Raw genomic sequence first — 17,815 nt, forward strand, 5'->3', positions numbered from 1 at the left:
CCAGAGACTAACTCCTGTACTAGGGGGAGCTTTGGGTGAAAGCCCAAAGCGTGTGTTCCTCAGGGGGTATAGGGGGTTCCAAATGTATAGTAGGGATAGTCGTTGGAATGCTTGTCCAACCACCTAAGACATTAGTTTGGCTCCCGCTAGGTTGTGTGGTTCTTTATTCTACGTCCAGCTTGGGTCTAAGCCCAAACTCCATGCTGCTCTAGTCGGTGGGGTACCCTTCTCCTCACATTAGGCCACTGGTATGCCAAAATTGTGCCAGACTCCGTCTGACACCATTTTGCATGTATGTGCTGGATACAGGGATCTAGTGCTCGTGGGATTGTATTGAACCCTCATTTCGTAGTGCAACAGATTTAGAGTTTGGCTCCAAATTCAGGTGCGCTACATTTGGTATCAGAGGAATTGTCTCAGCAATTCCTATCCAACTTTTGTCGGATTTTCTTACTCAAGTTGCATATACAGAGACTTTTGTAATAGATCCGAAGCGACCTGTGTAGGATTAGTTAGATTGCACCATTCGGTAAGAATGTTGTATGCATGTTTAGTTACTGATAGAGGCATACATGCAACTAGCAGGATGGTGAAAAGGAACCGTGTTGACGATGTTGAAACCTCCAGACGGGCGAATTAAGAGGAGAAAACTCTTGCTAAAGATGCTGCAGAAGAGGCTTAGGCTGAGTCAGAAGAGGAAGAGCCAGAAGCTGCGGTGCTGTAGCGCACAGCTCATGAAGTCGAGATCAAGAATTTGCGAAGGGAGATTTTCAAATTGAAGAAGGACAACAAGAAGAGGAAGAAAGAAGCTGAGGCAACTAAACTAGCTAAACCTAAGCAACCAGACTCCTCTTCAAGTTCTAAGGATGATAAAGTTTTGCAACCACCCCCAGTTGCACGAGTTTCAAAGTTCAAGCCTCTAAAACCACCCAATTTAAGAGGCATGTGGGACTATCAGATTTTGGAAGACTGGGTCTACAATATGGAAAATTATTTCACAGTGGCAGACGTAGATGATCGTACGAAAGTTGTGTGCACGCAATCCTTTCTCACCGATCATGCCAAAATTTAGTGGCACCAGGTGTGTGCTGAAAAAGAGCAGACTAGAAGTTGGACCAAGATGCAATCTCATATTCGTAAGGAATATTTGCTGGATGATCTTGGTTTGAGACTTCATGCGGAGCTGCGACAGTTAAAGCAACAAAGGGACCTCATGCATTATGTTAATGTGTTTGCTCAAAAGTGCATTATGATTGTAAATATGAATGACGAAGATGCCCAGAGTTATTTCCTAGAGGGTTTAAGTTCACTTTCTTGCAATGAGATTTTGAAGTTTAAGCGAAAGACGTACCTGGAGTGTAAGGAGGCAGCGCAGCAAGTTGCCTTTAGCCATTCACTCATGGAACAATATCAGCAGCCGCATGTTGGTACCTCGAACAAGAATAAGAATTCTAGGAATAAACAAGGTGACTGGAAATAGAGGGTGGAAGGCAGATACTGCCCTAGAGGCTCACAAGCTATAGTTAACAAAGGTGGTGGTGGTTGGAGACCACTAGCAGCTTCTTCTGATCCTAGGCCCTCTGTTCCTCCTCCTGGTGGGTACAAGCAACAACAACCTATGAAACCTACTCCTAGCGGAATGGGTAGTGTGGGCCATTGCTTCCATTGTGGAGAGTCAGGACATAGGTCCTCAGAATGTCCCAACAAGCATAATACTAATGTCATGAGGGAAGACAGTGGTGGTGAAGCTGAAGGGGTTGACGAGTTGGTCAATGTAGACTATGAGGAAGAGGAGGTGAGTTACTTTCGTTGCTTTCCTCAAGCTTTTCTCGCAGTTAATGCAAACACTGATCCATTGATGTATCTGGTAGGCTTTGTCCGCAGACACCGAATGCGAGTGATGATTGATACAGGAGCTATGTACAGTGTGATATCCAAAGACGTAGTTAAGTTGTTAGGATTTAATGCTGAGCAAATGTTCGCCTATACACTTTCCGGTTTGCAGAAGGTGGGCAAGTAGCCCGAAAATTTGTGAGTGATGTTTCCATAAAAATATTTAAGTGGAAAGAAAGAGTGGACTTGGTAGTGTTGAAGATACCAAATTTTCAGATGGTGTTTGGTATGGACTTTTTCCACAAATACATAAAAGTGATTTATGGTGTTGGACAAAGTTGTATCACATTGAAGTCCAAAGGATATTCCTAATGTATCCTTCCAATTGCAAGTGCTCCTTCAAAGGATTGGGATGCAAAGTTCCTAACTGCAAGGGCCACTCAAAAAGTAGCTAAGAGGGGATGTCGGACTTTTTGGGTTCAAGTGATGGAAGCTGACGCGTGTTGGTGACTCAGTTCGAATTAGTGACAGAGTTGATGCTGTACCAACTAAGATATTGGAGTTGTTGGCAAGGAATTAGGATATTTTTTTGAAGGATTTACCACTAGGGCTACCTCCTAGCCATGATGTTGATCATCGGATTGAGGTTATTCTGGGTTTTAAACCACCTACAAAGGCTTTATATCGATTGAACATCAAGGAAATGGCTGAACTCAAGAAGCAACTCACAAAGCTTCTTGACAAAGGTCATATCCGACCAAGCAAATCACCTTATGGAGTGTCGGTCCTTTTGTTATGAAAAAGGATGGAACCATGAAGATGTGTATTGACTATTGGGCACTCAACAAGATCACAGTTAAAAATAGTTATCCTTTGCCTCACAGCGATGACTTATTTGACCAACTCTTAAAGGCTAAGTATTTTACGTGACTTGATTTGCGGTCTGGGTATCATTAGATACGGGTGGCAAATCAGGATGTGGAGAAGACAACCTTTAAGACTCGGTACGGATCTTATGAGTTCCTTGTCATGCCGTTCGGGTTATGCAATGCTTCAGCAACGTTCAGCACTATGATGGATAAAATATTCGAAGATTATTTAGACACATTTGTTGTCCTATACATCGACGATGTTCTAGTCTTTAGTGAAATGTTGGAGGATCATTTGAAACACTTGGAACTGGTGTTTCAAAAGTTATGCGAACATAAACTGTTGTAAGTGACTAATTTTTCCATTCTACTTTAGTCACTTAACCATACCTTCAACCACTTGGAGGAGTCTCACTCACAACCTCCATAAATTCCATTCTGGACTTAGGGACTTGCTAACCCTAACAATGACATCCATGCCACTCAATCATTACACTTGGTGCAAGTGCTCCACGTGTCCGATCCCAAGACTGACACCCAAAGGTACCACTAACATATCAGCCTGTTATGCTAAGGCCATGCCCATTCACCTTTGCCACACTCGTGGTCCAATACCACTTGCATCACAGTCCCGTCTCTCCAAGACTGGGCCATCCTAGATCCACTCCTTAGCATCCTTAGGATGCCCCCAGATATGGGGAATAACCTTCTCCAATATCCCTTTTGTCAGTTCCTACCAAGTCCCTTTTCCGTCCATGGCTATATTCGCCAACACTGCCACTAGATCAAGGCCCGCAGGCCCGGCCACTAAGTCTCATTGTCCTCTAGGACTTCCTCACCATGTGACCGTATCCTTAGTCACTACACTAGAGGACTGCTCCTCCTCCTTTCCCTCGTTTGGGACTTCGGGACACATTTCGGAACACCGAGGCCCTACGCGAGCCCCATGGGTACTCTTCCCACCTTCCGCCTTTAGGTGCTCTAGCCATGGGCTTAGAGCAAGGTTATGTTGAGCCACACTAGGTATCCAAGTAGGTAGTGCCACCCACACTTGGACTGGGAGCATTGACCATTCAATCTCCCGAGGGAACTAGAGTTGGCTCTTGAACACTTCACCAAGCTACCCCGCTTGACAGTCCATATTCACTCTAGTCTTGGACCTCTCAATGGTTATCCTATCACTCAACACCTACGTACAGCCTTCTTGGGCCAAACTGGCCTTTCCTGGCCAAATTGGCTCCACTGGAGTCCTCCCCCTTACTATACTTTTGGAGCTCACCAAACCCCCCAGAGTCTGGGAGACAAACGCTTTTGGCTTTCACCCTCTCAGACTCAAACTCGGACTCGGACTCTAACTTCGACTCAGACTTGGACTCGGACTCCGACTCAGACTTGGACTCGGACTCCGACTTAGACTCGGACTCGGACTCGGCCTCGGTCTCAGTCTCAGTCTTGCTGAATCTTGTAGAGAATAGAGCCCCGATCGAGCCAATGGAGGAAGGAGACGCGGAAAGTTTCAGCTGTTTGCCTGTCTTGCTTCCTAAGTACTGGGACAAAGATGGCGATTCGATGACGATCCAAGAACAGGATTCAGGTTGTTATCTCTACAGGCGTTTTGAGACACTTACTTAATTCGTCCTGATCTCGGTCCCAATCTCGGTCCCGGTCTCGACTTTGGACTCCATCTCGAGTCCTTCTCGGACTCCATCTCGGTCCATCTTGGACTCCATCTTGGGTCCATCTCAAACTCCATCTCGGGTCCATCTCGAACTCATCTCGGACTCCATCTTGGACTCCATCTCGGGTCTATCTCGGACTCCATCTCAGGTCCATCTCAGACTCCATCTCAGACACCATCTCAGACTCCATTTCGGACTCTATCTCAGGTCCATCTCGGACTCTATCTCGAACTCCATCTCGGGTCCATTTCTTAAAGACTCACTTATTGCTTGCTCCGTGCTTGTTCCTTGAGCACTTCATTGGGACTTCCACTCCCGCTTTCAACCCTTCAAGTTGGAGCTTTTAGTCCAAACGTGTTACACTCGTTTGGCTTTTGCTTCGGCCACTACCACATGGCAGCCTTTTGGCTCCACTTTGGGGCCTAGGGATTTTGTGTCTCACAACTGTATACTAAGGAAAGTAAATGTGCTTTTGGACAATTGCGCGTAAACTTTCTCGGACATATAGTTAGTGGTGGTGTAATTGAGGTTGATCCAAAGAAGGTGGAAGCGGTGAAGTCTTGGGAAGTCCCGACCACTGTATTAGATGTTTGTTCCTTTCTCGGTTTGGTGGGATACTATCGTAAGTTTGTTCACAATTTTACAAGAATTGCTCTTCCATTGACTAAGTTGACAAAGAGTAATATTCCGTTTCATTAGACACCAGCTTGTTAGTGTGCTTTTGTATGATTGAAGGAGATCTTGACTACAGTTCCTGTTCTCAGGATCCCAGATCTTGATAAACCCTTTGAAGTGCATTATGATGCATCTGGCTATGTTATTGATGCCGTGTTATAGCAAGATTGTGACAAAGAAATTAGTGTTACGCTAAGGCAATATGGTTATCCCGTTGCGTTCTATTCCAAGAAATTGGATGAAACTCAATGAAGATGGCCAATGCATGAGAAAGAGATGTTTGCTATAGTGTCGGCCCTGAAACACTGGAGACATTACTTGGGTGGACACACCAAGGTTTATAACCTCCATAAGTCCAATCCAGGGCTTGGGACTTGGGACTTGCTAGCCCCGAGAATGGCATCCATGCCACTCAACATTTGCACTTGGTCCAAGTGCTCCACGTGTCCGATCCCATGACCGACACTCAAAGGTACCACCGACATAGCAGCCCGTTACGCTAAGGCCATGCCCAATCACCTTTGCCACACTGGTAGTCCAATACCACTTGCATCACCGTCTTGGCTCTCCAAGACTAGGCAAACCATCCGTGAGTGGTCATCTCAGATCCACTCCTTAGCATCCTTAGGATGCCCACCGACAAGGGGAATAGCCTTCCCCAATATCCCTCTGTCAGTCCCCACTAAGTCCCTTTTTGCCCCTGGCCGTGTTTGCCAACACTGCCACTGGATCGAGACCCACAGGCCCGACCACTAAGTCCCACGGTCCTCTGGGACTTCCTCACCACACGACTGTGTCCTTGGTCACTACCCCAGAGGACTGCTCCTCTTCCTTTCCACAGTCTGGGCCTTTGGGACAACATTTCGGAACACCGTGGCCTTACGCGAGCCACCTGAGTACTCTCCTCGCCTTCTGCCCTTGGGTGCTCTAGCCATGGGCTTAGAGCGGGTTCCGTTGAGCCACACTAGGTATCCAAGTAGGTAGTGCCACCCACACTTGGACTGGGAGCATCGGCCAGTCGATCTCCCGGGGGAACTAAAGCCGGCTCTTGAACACACCCCGCTTGTCGGTCTGTGTTCACTCTAGTCTTGGACTTCCCAGTGGGCAGCTCATCACCCAACACTGGGTCTGGCCTTCCTGGGCCAAACTGGCCTTTCCTGGCCAAACTGGCTCCACTGCAGTCCTCCCCCTACTATACTTTTGGAGCTCACCAAACCCCCCAGGGTCTGGGAGACGAACGCTTTGGGCTTTCACCCTCTCAGGCTCCGGACTCGGACTCGGACTCGGACTCGGACTCGGATTCGGATTCGGACTCGGCCTCGGCCTCGGTCTCGGTCTCGGTCCCGATCTCGGTCTCGGTCTCGGTCTCGGTCTCGGTCTCGACTTCGGACTCCATCTCGGACTCCATCTCGGACTCCATCTCGGGTCCATCTCGGGTCCATCTCGGACTCCATCTCGGGTCCATCTCGGACTCCATCTCGGACTCCATCTCGGACTCCATTTCGGGTCCATCTCGGACTCCATCTCGGACTCCATTTTGGGTCCATCTCGGGTCCATCTCGGACTCCATCTCGGACTCCATCTCGGGTCCATCTCGGACTCCATCTCAGACTCCATCTCGGGTCCATCTCGGACTCCATTTCGGGTCCATCTCGGGTCCATCTCGGACTCCACTTCGAACTCCAACTCGGGTCCACCTCGGACTCCACTTCGGACTCCATCTCGGACACTCCCACATGTCATGTGTTGGTCCTTTTGGGTCCCTTTTTGGAGCCTCGCCTTTTGCTCGCTTCGTGCTCGTTCCTCGAGCACTTCATTGGGAGTTCCACTCCCGCTCTTGACTTTTCAAGTCGGAGCTTTTGGTCCAAACGTATTACGCTCGTTTGGCTCTTGCTTCGGCCACTACTATGTGGCGCCCTTCCGGCTCCAATTTTGGGGCCTAGGGATTTTGTGTCTCACACTTCGTTGAAAAAGGGATTTTTCTAGTATGGAAGGTGATGTGGTGGACTATGTCTGTTCCTACCCTATATGCCAGCAATGTAAACGCAAAGCTGAGAAGCAGGCTGGAAAGTTGCAGTGCATTCCAGCATCGGCATGGCCATTTTAGAGTGTGACACTTGATTTCATCACTTGCTTGCCGAAGTCTAAGGGTTATAATACTTTGATGGTGGTTGTGGATCGGTTGTCGAAGATTGCACACTTCATTCCAACTGTGGGAACAGTAAATGTGAAACAAGCAGCAAAGCTCTTTTTCCATGAAGTAGTGTGGGTTTGTGGTCTTCTTAAAGAGATGATCTCGAATAGAGATTCAAGATTTACGGGGAAGTTTTGGGGCACACTATTCCAATTGTTTGGTACTAAGTTGAAGTTTAGTACAGCTTATCATCCTCAAGCTGATGGGCAGACTGAACGTGTGAATGCTCAAGTAGACGATTATCTACGATACTATATTGCAGTGGACCAATGCGACTGGGTTGAGCATTTGGACATAGTAGAAATCTATTATAACAACACATTTCATAGCGCTATATGCTGTTCTCCATGGGAGATGCTGCAAGGGAATGCTCGTGGGGTGCCTCAACAGATTGTTGTACCGAAACCAATGTCCGAACTGTTGGTCCCGGCTATTGAGACTTATACAGAGCAGCTACGCCAAGGTTGGTCTAGAGCTACTGAGGCGATGGGCAAAGCTCAAGATAGGTATCAGTGTGATAAGGATCAACATCATCAGGATGTATCCTATCAAGTGGGAGATCAAGTGTGGCTATCTTCCAGAAACTTGAACATTAAGGGTTTTTTGTCTCGAAAGCTTTTGCTAAGATATGTTGGACCCTATCAGATATTAAAACGCATTGGTGATGTATCCTATTAGTTGGATCTGCCTGCAGAGATGTCCAATGTTCATAATGTATTTCATGCCAATCTATTGGCTCCTTATGCTATGGATGTTGCATGTCAAAGGGAGATTCGTTCACCACCAGACGTTGTGGACGGTGAACCAGAATACGAAGTTGAAACTATCTTGGATTCCCGGTTTCGGAGACAAGCTCATGCAAAGGAATACTTAGTTAAATGGAAAGGTTATCCGACTTGTGAATCAACTTGGGAACCTCTTAGGAATCATACACATGCTCATAAGCTTGTCACGGAGTATGAGAATCGTAATAAAGAATAGTTTTGTAACTCTTATAATAAATCTTGCAAATCAATAAAGTAATATCTTTTTTTATAAATGAAAGTTTCATTTTTCTCATTAGTATTTAGGTCAGTATTGGCAGGCTGACTTCGGCACTTCGGTGCATGGGTCCAATCCATAACCATGGGGATACCTATTATAGACTGATCACAAGTCCTTGCCTCTCTCTCGATGACTCATTTTTGAAAAGGGGCATGGTCGTGTAAACAACTTAATCTGCCAATTTATAGTAGTTGTCTAAATCTTCCCGACAGGGTTAATTTCTTGCTCAGGGGCAGTTAGGCCTCTAGCCTTCTCTCTATGTCTCTATGGGTAGGGATCTATCATTCCTTTGTAAGCCGAGTGGTACTTGGAGCAGCAAGGGTGGCTAACTCCATTAGTCATTTCCTTGTCGGCGACGGCCGGAGGATGTCTGAGTCTTAACGTCTTTGGACGTAGAGGAGAGGTCATTCCATAACTCATTTAAGTTGCTGTGTTTCCCATATAGTGTGCTTTCCATTAACTTTCGGAGTTGTTTCCTTGATGGTTTGCTAGACTCAGGTATGCATCGACGAGGACGTCGATCTTCCCTAACGGGGGGAAAGTGTCGCGAATGTGACTTCAGGTATTAAAAGATACTTGTCGGCCAATCCTTATGGACACTCTTTCCTTACTGTTATGACGGCAGGAGGTCGGTAAAGTTGGATCGCTTTGGTAGCCCCTCTTGTGCTAGTGGAGTTAACTAGGTATTTCGAGTGTACTTAGACCAAACGAGCATAAGGACGGAATTCTTACGTCTATTAGCTAAGCATATTTAGCCCGATAAGGAGTTCCTGTCTTGTTATGTCTTGCATTGGCTAGTGACAAAAACCCTCGCGTATTGAGACTAGTCCCTCAATATCACTGAATGATAGTTTACTGTATCTGCCAAACACCCTTGCTATCATGCCCTTTATATTAGTCTCATTTCGGTCCCAAATGCTATTTATGGAAAGTGTTTAGATTCGCTCATTTGGCATATCTACAAAATATAGAGATCAGCCTGAACACAATGGTGTTCGTCTTGTGTCTAAATTTGCAATCTAAGGACATTTCATATTTAGTAAGTTTCAAGCTTGTCCCAGAGACTAACTCCTGGTACTAAGGAAGGCTTAGGGTGAAAGCCCAAAGCATGTGTTCCTTAAAGGGGGGTTATAGAGGGTTCCAAATGTATAATAGGGATAGTGGTTGGAATGCATGTTCGACCACCTGAAACATTAGTTTGGCTTTCGCTTGGCTGTGTCGCTCTTTGTTCTGCATCCGGCTTAGGTTTAAGCCCAAGCTCCACATTGCTCTAGTCAGTGGGGTACCCTTCTCCTTGCATTAGGCCACTGGTATGCCAAAATTGTGCCCACCTTTGTTTGACACCATTTTGCATGTAGGTGCTGGATATGGGGAGTTGGTGCTTATGGAATTGTACCAAACCCTCATTTCGTAGCACAATGAGCTTGGAGTTTAGCTCCAAATTCAAGTGCACTACACTTAGGCTAGATATTAGGAACAATCATTTAGTTCTTTTACTTCTAAATTCTAAGAGAGCTTGGATTCTTTAGATGTTAAGAAATAAATTTAAACATAGTGTTGCAAGGGAATCTGAGATTATATGAAAATCAGTCTTTAATTAGAATTGCCAACGCCTGTTATATCCAATCTCAATAATAAATCTACACTAAACACTTGAAATAATCTCTAAATATACCTAGAAATATGCCTAAAATCTAAATTCAACAAAGGGAACACCCAAACTCTAATGCGGCAAGAACCCCTAGGCTATGATGTGGAAAAAATGCATAGGCTGCAAGCTAGAGAAGAAAAACCAAGTCTTATATATAGATAAAAGAATATGAATTGATGTTGAGAGCTAAGATGCTAGCAAGAATTAAAAACCAAAGAAGAGAAATAAGAATAAGGTATTAAGTTTAAAAATACAAAAAAAACAATAAGGGAAAAACTGTGGGATCAAACTAAAGTCTAAACCTAAGAAAATGGAGAAAATAGGAAATGACAAAAGATTAAAAAAAAAAAAAACAAGATAAGGAAGATAGTCCCAAACTTTTTAGCCTTTAAACATATATAGCATTGCACTTTAAATACTTTTGTCCTATGAAATAAAGGAGAAAAAGAAGGGATGTATTGTCTAAGGATGTAAATGGATAGATAGAAAAGTGAGAGAAATGCCACTTTTAGTGATGACTAAAGCCTATGATAAATCCCTATAAATTAAAAAAAGAGGCAAATTATTAATACAAATAGATTATCTACACTAAAAACTAATGCTCATTAAGAGAGGTGGAATGGGATAGAAGCCACTCTGAAAGATAAACTTAGGTGCTTCTAACCAACCACTATAAATCTGAACTTGTTGTTAAGTTGAAATTGCTATGCTAATCAGGTTATGGCTGTAATTTATATAATAATTAATATTTAGCTGGAACTTAGATGAGTAAGCTGAATATGGAAAACCATTGAATAAAATGTCAAGCAAGTTGTGGTGTCATAAAAATGAATGGAAGTGGCAATGCTATAGACAATGATTAGAAGCAATAATAATGAGAGAAATGGTAAAATTAATGAAGAGGAAAAACCAGTTTTCTCACTTTATTTTTATGCCCTTCACTTCAAGTAGTTCAATTATAGGAATGCTCTTAAACCATGGTTCTTAGCCTCAGATTATTTTTATTTTGATAATCTGTAAGATTTGAGTTTTTTAGATCATGCTAAGAGTTTCTAGCCTAGCTCTTGTTTGGTTTTTACAAAAAATCTTGCTTGGGGTTGAAGAGCACAATGAGGTTGATAATCATAAATAACCTCTTTAGCAATCCCACTGCTGCAGTAGTGCTCAAAAGTAAAGAATTAAGAGGAAAACAAAAAAAGCATAATGAAAAAGAAAGGGGAAGAAAGCATACAATGCTTGATTGTTTAAGGTGATAATAATGCATACAAAAGATCATGTTATATCTAAGTTTCCAATTGTTAAATATCATTTATAGCTTGAGGTTGATAACTGCCCCTTCACTGATTATAGGCTCTTCCATGGCATGGGATGCATGAAAAAGGGCATTGTTACAAATGTGACAAAGGTGTGCATAAATTGCATCCACCATCTTTGTTACTATGAAACTAAATTTTACTCTATATTTAAGACAACATAAAAGTTGTTGCTCCTCAAAATCCTTAATCTTATGTTTGCTTTTGCAATCCAGAAACTTACATGCAACAAACCTAATATCTTGTCTAATGGATGAAGAATCTGTAAAGGAGTCCCCTAAAGGCTATTCTAAAAATCTATTTGTCAAAAAGCCAAAGAAAGTGAACTTGCAAGTGAACTACCACAGAAAGTGAACTTGCATTGATAAAGGTCATGGAACCCAAAAGAATTCCTAAAATAACAAGTCAACACCTTGGGATGGATAGATCTCTTCCAAAAGTCTCCAAGAGTTACCTCTAGGGAAGACTTTCCTACCATCAAATACTAGCAAACCAAACTTATGAATTTTGATTTGCTCCAAAGGTTGAAAATCCTCCTTAGGCCTCTTCTGTTTGTTGTATATAGTTAGATCAACATTAGAATCTTGGGAATTTTTGTGATTGGTTGATCTTGACTAGGTTCTAAGAGTTAATATAGGAGGAGTAATATGAAAATATTATCTAGTCAGATTCCAAATAAGTGATAAAATTGCAATCCATAACCTTGGTTTTTGACAACCATGAGAATGCAATTAAACCTAAGTTGTAAAGTGGAATTTGTGGAGTCATGAGAAGGTGATGAAAGACTTCTAAAAACGAAAAAGGATAAATGTAATGGGAGGGGAATAGATAGATTGTGTAAGGAATGGAAAATTATTTTTTGGAGGATAACTAAAGCAATCTATGAATATAGAACTCTTGTTATAAATCATATCTAGAAAAATGAGTGGTAAATCTAGAGGCTATCAAACATGTCAATCATCATTATACTTCTTTGCCAATAATTTGTACAAACTCATACAAAACTAGCAAAGAAATTCTAGACATATGGTAAGGCTCAGCAAGTTGGGAATGTATAACTTTTTACTTGAGGTGTAGCTACATTGGGTGTGAGTTTGATCAATGCAAATGCTTTTGTGGCGATTCTGGCTCATCTTACATAGTAGCATGGATTATGCCTGAGCTTGACAAGTTTCGAGTGAATGCCATGGTGGTGCTTATAGCTCTCTCTTGCTTAGGTACATAGAAAATTGCTACAGGCCACAGGGATGATCAGGGAACTAAAAATCCAATAATCATAAGAATTTAAAAGCAAAAAAGATCTAGAGACTACAAAAACATGTAGATCAAATAAAAAACTAAATGTTGTTTGCTATGAACCTTTTCATTTTCTCTAGAACTCACTTTGGAATTCAAATACTCCATAGCTGAAAAGTGAGGCATCAAGATTGCAAGCAACCTATCTTTACTTCAATAATGAATTTATTCTAAACACTTAGAGTATATTCTAAAATACTAAATGTCCCACATATCAAAGTAAGTGTAAGACTGAAATGCTCTTTTTTCTTGGCAGAATATGAAAAAAGAGATTATTGAGTGTTTAGAAGCACTCAAGTCATCAGAGTCTACAAGCTTTCAACAAGTAAAACAAGTTCACTCTCGTATTGCAGAATCCCATGTTTTATGTAGAGACTCTCGTATAGTAAATCTTCTAATTCAAATCTATGGTAGCTTGGGATGCCTTGGCGAGGTATATTGCATTTTCAAGACCCTACACCGACCTAGCATATTATCCTGGAACATTGTCCTTGCGGCATATGCTCAAAATGGGTATCTTGAAGAAACAAAGTCTGTGTTTGATCGAATGCCCGAAAGAAACATTGTTTCCTTTACTACAGTCCTTTCGACATTTGCTAGTGCAGGCTTTATTGACTCAGCCAAGGAAGTCTTTGAGACAATGCCTGAAAGAAACGTAGTCTCATGGAATGCAATGCTGACTGCATTTTCCCAACAAGGGCATCTTGAGGATGCGCAGATTCTTTTTGAAAAGATGCCAGAACATACTGCTGTGTCATGGAATGTGCTTATCAACGCTTATGCAGAGCGAGGAGTTTTAGAACGAGCTCAACTGGTGTTTGAAAACGTTCCCCAAAAGGATGTTTATTGCTGGACTATTATGATCACTGCAAATGCCATCAAAGGAAATCTGGATAGCGCTTCTAAGCTCTTTCGAGATATGCCGCAACACAGCATTGTGACATGGACGGCCATGGTACAGGCATTTGGAGAGAACGGGAATATCCAAGAATCTCTAAATTATTTCTCCAAAATGCCCGAGAGAAACTCTTTTGCATGGACGGCATTGATCATAGCTCACATCCACGGGCGGGATTTGGATGGCGCTACAAGGACATTCCGGAATATGCCCGACCACAACATTGTCTCGTGGACGGCGATGATCCACGCGCACGCGGAATGCGGCAACATCGACGGCGCCAAGGCCGTGTACGACACCATGCCTGAGAGAAACGTGGTGTCGTGTACGGCCATGCTGGTGGCATACTCCCAGGCCGGACACGTGGACACGGCGCGTCGAGTGTTCGATTCCATGCCTTTCCACAACGTCGTGGCGTGGAATGCCATGGCGGCGGGATATGCCTGCCAGGGGGACCTTTGGACAGCCAGGATGATGATGCGCAGCTGCCCGGAGAGGAATGTGGTGTCGTGGACGGCTATGATGGCGTCGTACGCCCAGTACGGTCACTTCAACATTTCGGAATCTTTCTTCCAGCGCATTCCGGGGCGGAATCTTGTCACCTGGAACGCGTTGATCGCCGCCGCCGCCCAATCCGGCCACGCACGCCTTGCGATCGAGCTCTTTCACGAGATGATCGTGGAATCGGTCGAGCCGGACGAGATCTCCTTCATGATCGCGCTCGCGGCGTGCGCCCACCTAGGGCTGCTGGATCTCGGGCGCAGCTACTTCGCGTCGATGCTGGTCGATCACGGCGGCGGCCTGGCGGCTTGCAAGGAGCACTACACCTCGATGGTGGATCTCCTGGGACGCGCGGGCCAGATCGATGCGGCGGCGGAGCTGATCGACACAATGCCGTTCGTGCCCGGCGGAGTCTCCCTGGTCGCGATCCTGGGCTCGTGCCAGACGCAGCGAGATCTGCCGCGAGCGACACGGGCGGCCAGGAGATTGCTGGAGATTGATCCGCGCAACTCCAGCTCCCACGTCCTCCTGTCGAGCTCCCTCAGGAATTAGCGTTCCTGCGGTGAGAAGGAAATCCTCGTTGTCAATCCTGCCAACGTGGCACCGAACCGCGTCTCCACGTGGACACCATCGCTCTTTCCCACTTACGTGTTCCTTCCTTCACGTATAAGCCAATATGTCTGTCCATTTTCAAGTAAGAATAGAGACAGGACACCGGATCGACTCCTGTCCGATTACGTAAGAAAAAGACGAGCTCGGGTAATGACATGGGCGGGGGAAAAGCGATAAAAATACGAACAGCATGTCATATCCGTTTTATCACAAAGGGCTTGATGCGAAGCTTCCCGGTGGTTTGAGGGATTTTCCCCGGACAAAGGGTGCCACGGAGGGTTTTTCCCTGCCACATCAGCATCTTCCCCAAGGGAAATCCCCTTGGAAATAATAGCTGGCAAAGGGAGGGGGGCAAATATACACACACGCGAGAGAGCCGAGAGAGAGAGAGGCGATGGCGCTGACGATCGGCAATGGCGCCACACCGCGCCGGGAGTGGCAATGCCAGTAGCTAGGCGTAGCGGCAGATCACAGGGATTTCTACGCGGGCGGCGCCATAGATCAGCCAAAATGCAGGTCCACATCTCGCCTAGTATGCGGCGCATCACGATTTCTACATCGAATGGCTTCCTGGATCCCTTGAAGATCAAGGTCGCGGCGCGCTACCTCTCGCATCGATGCCTCTTCTGGTCGATTCTGTTCCTTGCCTTTTTGCTGCCTTTCATCTTCATTACCACGGCGCTCATCACGCTCGAGGAGGTCAACAAGTGCTCGTCAATGTGTAAGCTCCTCGATCCTTTTCTTGCGCCAATCCATCGTTCTCCCTCTCTTTTCTCTCTCTCTCTTTCTATCTTTCCAATTAGCTATAGAAAACGCGTGGTGCTGCGATGGATTGGCTCTTTCCCGGCGCAACGCTTGGATCTTTCGATCGACTGATTGGCAACGCTTGGATCTTGGTTTTGCAGATTGCTTAGGGAGGAAAATAGGACCCAAGCTTCATTGGAGGAGCGATCCCACGGTGAGTTCTTGTCGAGCACTCTCCTTTTTATTATTCGCGGCCGCTCGGCCGTGGTCAAACAGTAGAGACGCGTAGTAACGGGATTTTTTTCTATGTGGGCAGAGGCAATCCAGACATGTCCACTCCATCGTCATGCAAGCGTCAAAGTCGGATCTCCCCGCGGGCGAAAACGTGCCAGAGAGTTTTAGTGAGTTTGTGGCCGAGGTGGAGGCGAATCGCTACGATGGCAAGACGTGCATTCTAAAGCTCAAGGCTATGGTAAGTTCTTTCTCCATGATTTTCCTCTAGAAGTTCTTCATGTCTTTGTTCTCCCTCTCACAGTTGGAACTTCAAGAGCAACGAACGAGAACTGCTAAGCTGCAAGAAGCAGTATACAGGCATTTTGCTTCTAGCGGGATTCCAAAGAGTATGCACTGTCTTGCGTTAAAACTTACTGCCGAGTACTCGTCCAATGCTAATGCCAGAAGAGAGCTGCCATCGCCCGAGCTTACGTACAGACTGACCGATCATTCTTTCCACCACTTTGTCCTGGCCACGGACAATGTGCTCGCGGCCTCTGTGGTTGTATCGTCGGTCATTCGAAACAGCGCGCAGCCTCAGAAGGTGGTGTTCCACGTTGTGACTGACAAGAAGACGTATGCTGCGATGCATGCGTGGTTCGCTTTGAATCCGCTGCCTCCTGCGATCGTCGAAGTGAAGAGCTTGCATCAGTTCGAGTGGCTCACCAAGGACAACATTCCGGTTCTGGAGGCTATGGAGAATCATAGCGACATTCGCAGATACTACCACGGGGATCATACTGCTGGTGCCGACTTAAATGTTTCTCCGACCATTTTAGCATCGCGGCTGCAGGCTCGAAGTCCCAAGTATATCTCCATCTTGAACCACCTGAGGATATATCTTCCAGAGGTAAGCTTTTGCTGCGAAATTGAGATCATTTATTGACCGGTTTCTTCTTTTGTTCTCGGCAGCTGTTTCCTGAGCTTGACAAAGTCGTGTTCTTAGACGACGATGTCGTGGCTCAGAAGGACTTGTCTCCATTATTTGGAATCGATCTCAATGGCAGAGTTAATGGAGCCGTAGAAACCTGCCGAGGGGAGGACCCGTATGTTATGTCCAAGAGGTTCAAGACTTACTTCAACTTCTCGCATCCTCTCATAGCAAATCACTTCGACCCGGAAAAATGCGCCTGGGCGTATGGGATGAACGTATTTGATTTGCAAGCTTGGAGGAGAACGGACATAACCAAGACATATCACTACTGGCAAAAGCAGGTTCGTTTGTCTTGCCATTACAGTTTGTTTTTTTGTTTTTTTCTTCTCTAACGCATGCTGTCTGACGTTGTTTATAGAATCTCAACTCTAACTTGACACTATGGAGACTAGGTACTTTGCCTCCGGCACTGATTGCTTTCGATGGCTACGTATATCCTATAGACTCCCAATGGCATATGTTGGGCCTGGGTTACCATGTCAAGAGCAACCTGGACAGCGTTCAAAAGGCCGCTGTGATTCACTACAACGGGCAAGCAAAGCCGTGGCTGGACATCGGGTTCTCAGTGCTAAGGCCGTTTTGGACGAAGTATGTAAACTACTCGAACGAGTTCATTAGGCGGTGTAATATTTTGGAAACTTAGGACGAGATGCCATCTCTGTTCATACCATTCTTTGGAGGAGAGGTACCGCAGCAATTATCATCGTCATCTTCGTCATCGTCATCTCATCCACACGGGAATAAAAGGATTTAGCAGCAACTTTTTTTTTAAGCTCGGTCCATCGTCGTCACGGTGAAAGAGGGTCGTTACTTCAGTGCTACTGGCTGCCGCCATCACGTTTCTTTGCTTGGTTTTAAGAAGCGAGAGGCAGGCACGCAAAGCATCGAAGATTTTGAGATATATTTCAGTGAAAGAAAAGAGGTGAAGTTACTGGTTTCCAGGTAACCAAAAGAGAGGTCGCTCAATTATTTCGGTTCGGTGCATTACTTTGATACTTTCTCCTTTCTTTAACGACTTGATAGTGCTTGCAGTGTCTTAAAAGAGTATTTTAAGGACTCTCGTTACTTTTAAGTTGCGCTTCTACTGGACAGCACACATGAAAAGAGGCATGGCACGGCAGCATTGTGGGCGCAAGGCAACGGGCTTAATGACGAGAATCCAAGGTGCGTGAGTGAGCTTTACTTTTCTTTCCAGTTGCCAGGATGTAAGATAACTAGTAGTGGCGAGAGACCGCGACACATATTTTATGCTGCAATAAGCAGACAAATGTGTACTGGGACCAGCCTTTCAGGATTCTG

General features: G+C 45.1%; 2 protein-coding genes across 2 annotated transcripts; both read left to right on the forward strand.

The window, feature by feature from the left end:
• The first annotated feature begins 4,193 nt into the window (after nt 1-4,193).
• On the forward strand, nt 4,194-14,505 carry LOC112351251 (pentatricopeptide repeat-containing protein At4g02750-like). The gene is made up of 5 exons (XM_024688750.1): nt 4,194-4,296; nt 7,435-7,529; nt 7,641-7,713; nt 7,945-8,136; nt 13,160-14,505. The coding sequence occupies exons 1-5, from the start codon at nt 4,194-4,196 to the stop codon at nt 14,503-14,505; spliced, it is 1,809 nt and encodes a 602-aa protein (XP_024544518.1).
• Nucleotides 14,506-14,773: 268 nt separating this feature from the next.
• LOC9643845 (probable galacturonosyltransferase 13) lies at nt 14,774-17,498 on the forward strand. The gene is made up of 6 exons (XM_002983634.2): nt 14,774-15,286; nt 15,471-15,523; nt 15,626-15,781; nt 15,845-16,432; nt 16,495-16,797; nt 16,875-17,498. The coding sequence occupies exons 1-6, from the start codon at nt 15,007-15,009 to the stop codon at nt 17,157-17,159; spliced, it is 1,665 nt and encodes a 554-aa protein (XP_002983680.2). The 5' UTR covers nt 14,774-15,006; the 3' UTR covers nt 17,160-17,498.
• The last annotated feature ends 317 nt before the right edge of the window (nt 17,499-17,815 follow it).

This window comes from Selaginella moellendorffii, unplaced genomic scaffold, assembly GCF_000143415.4.
Source record: "Selaginella moellendorffii unplaced genomic scaffold, v1.0 SELMOscaffold_59, whole genome shotgun sequence".
In the NCBI taxonomy this organism is placed as follows: domain Eukaryota; kingdom Viridiplantae; phylum Streptophyta; class Lycopodiopsida; order Selaginellales; family Selaginellaceae; genus Selaginella; species Selaginella moellendorffii.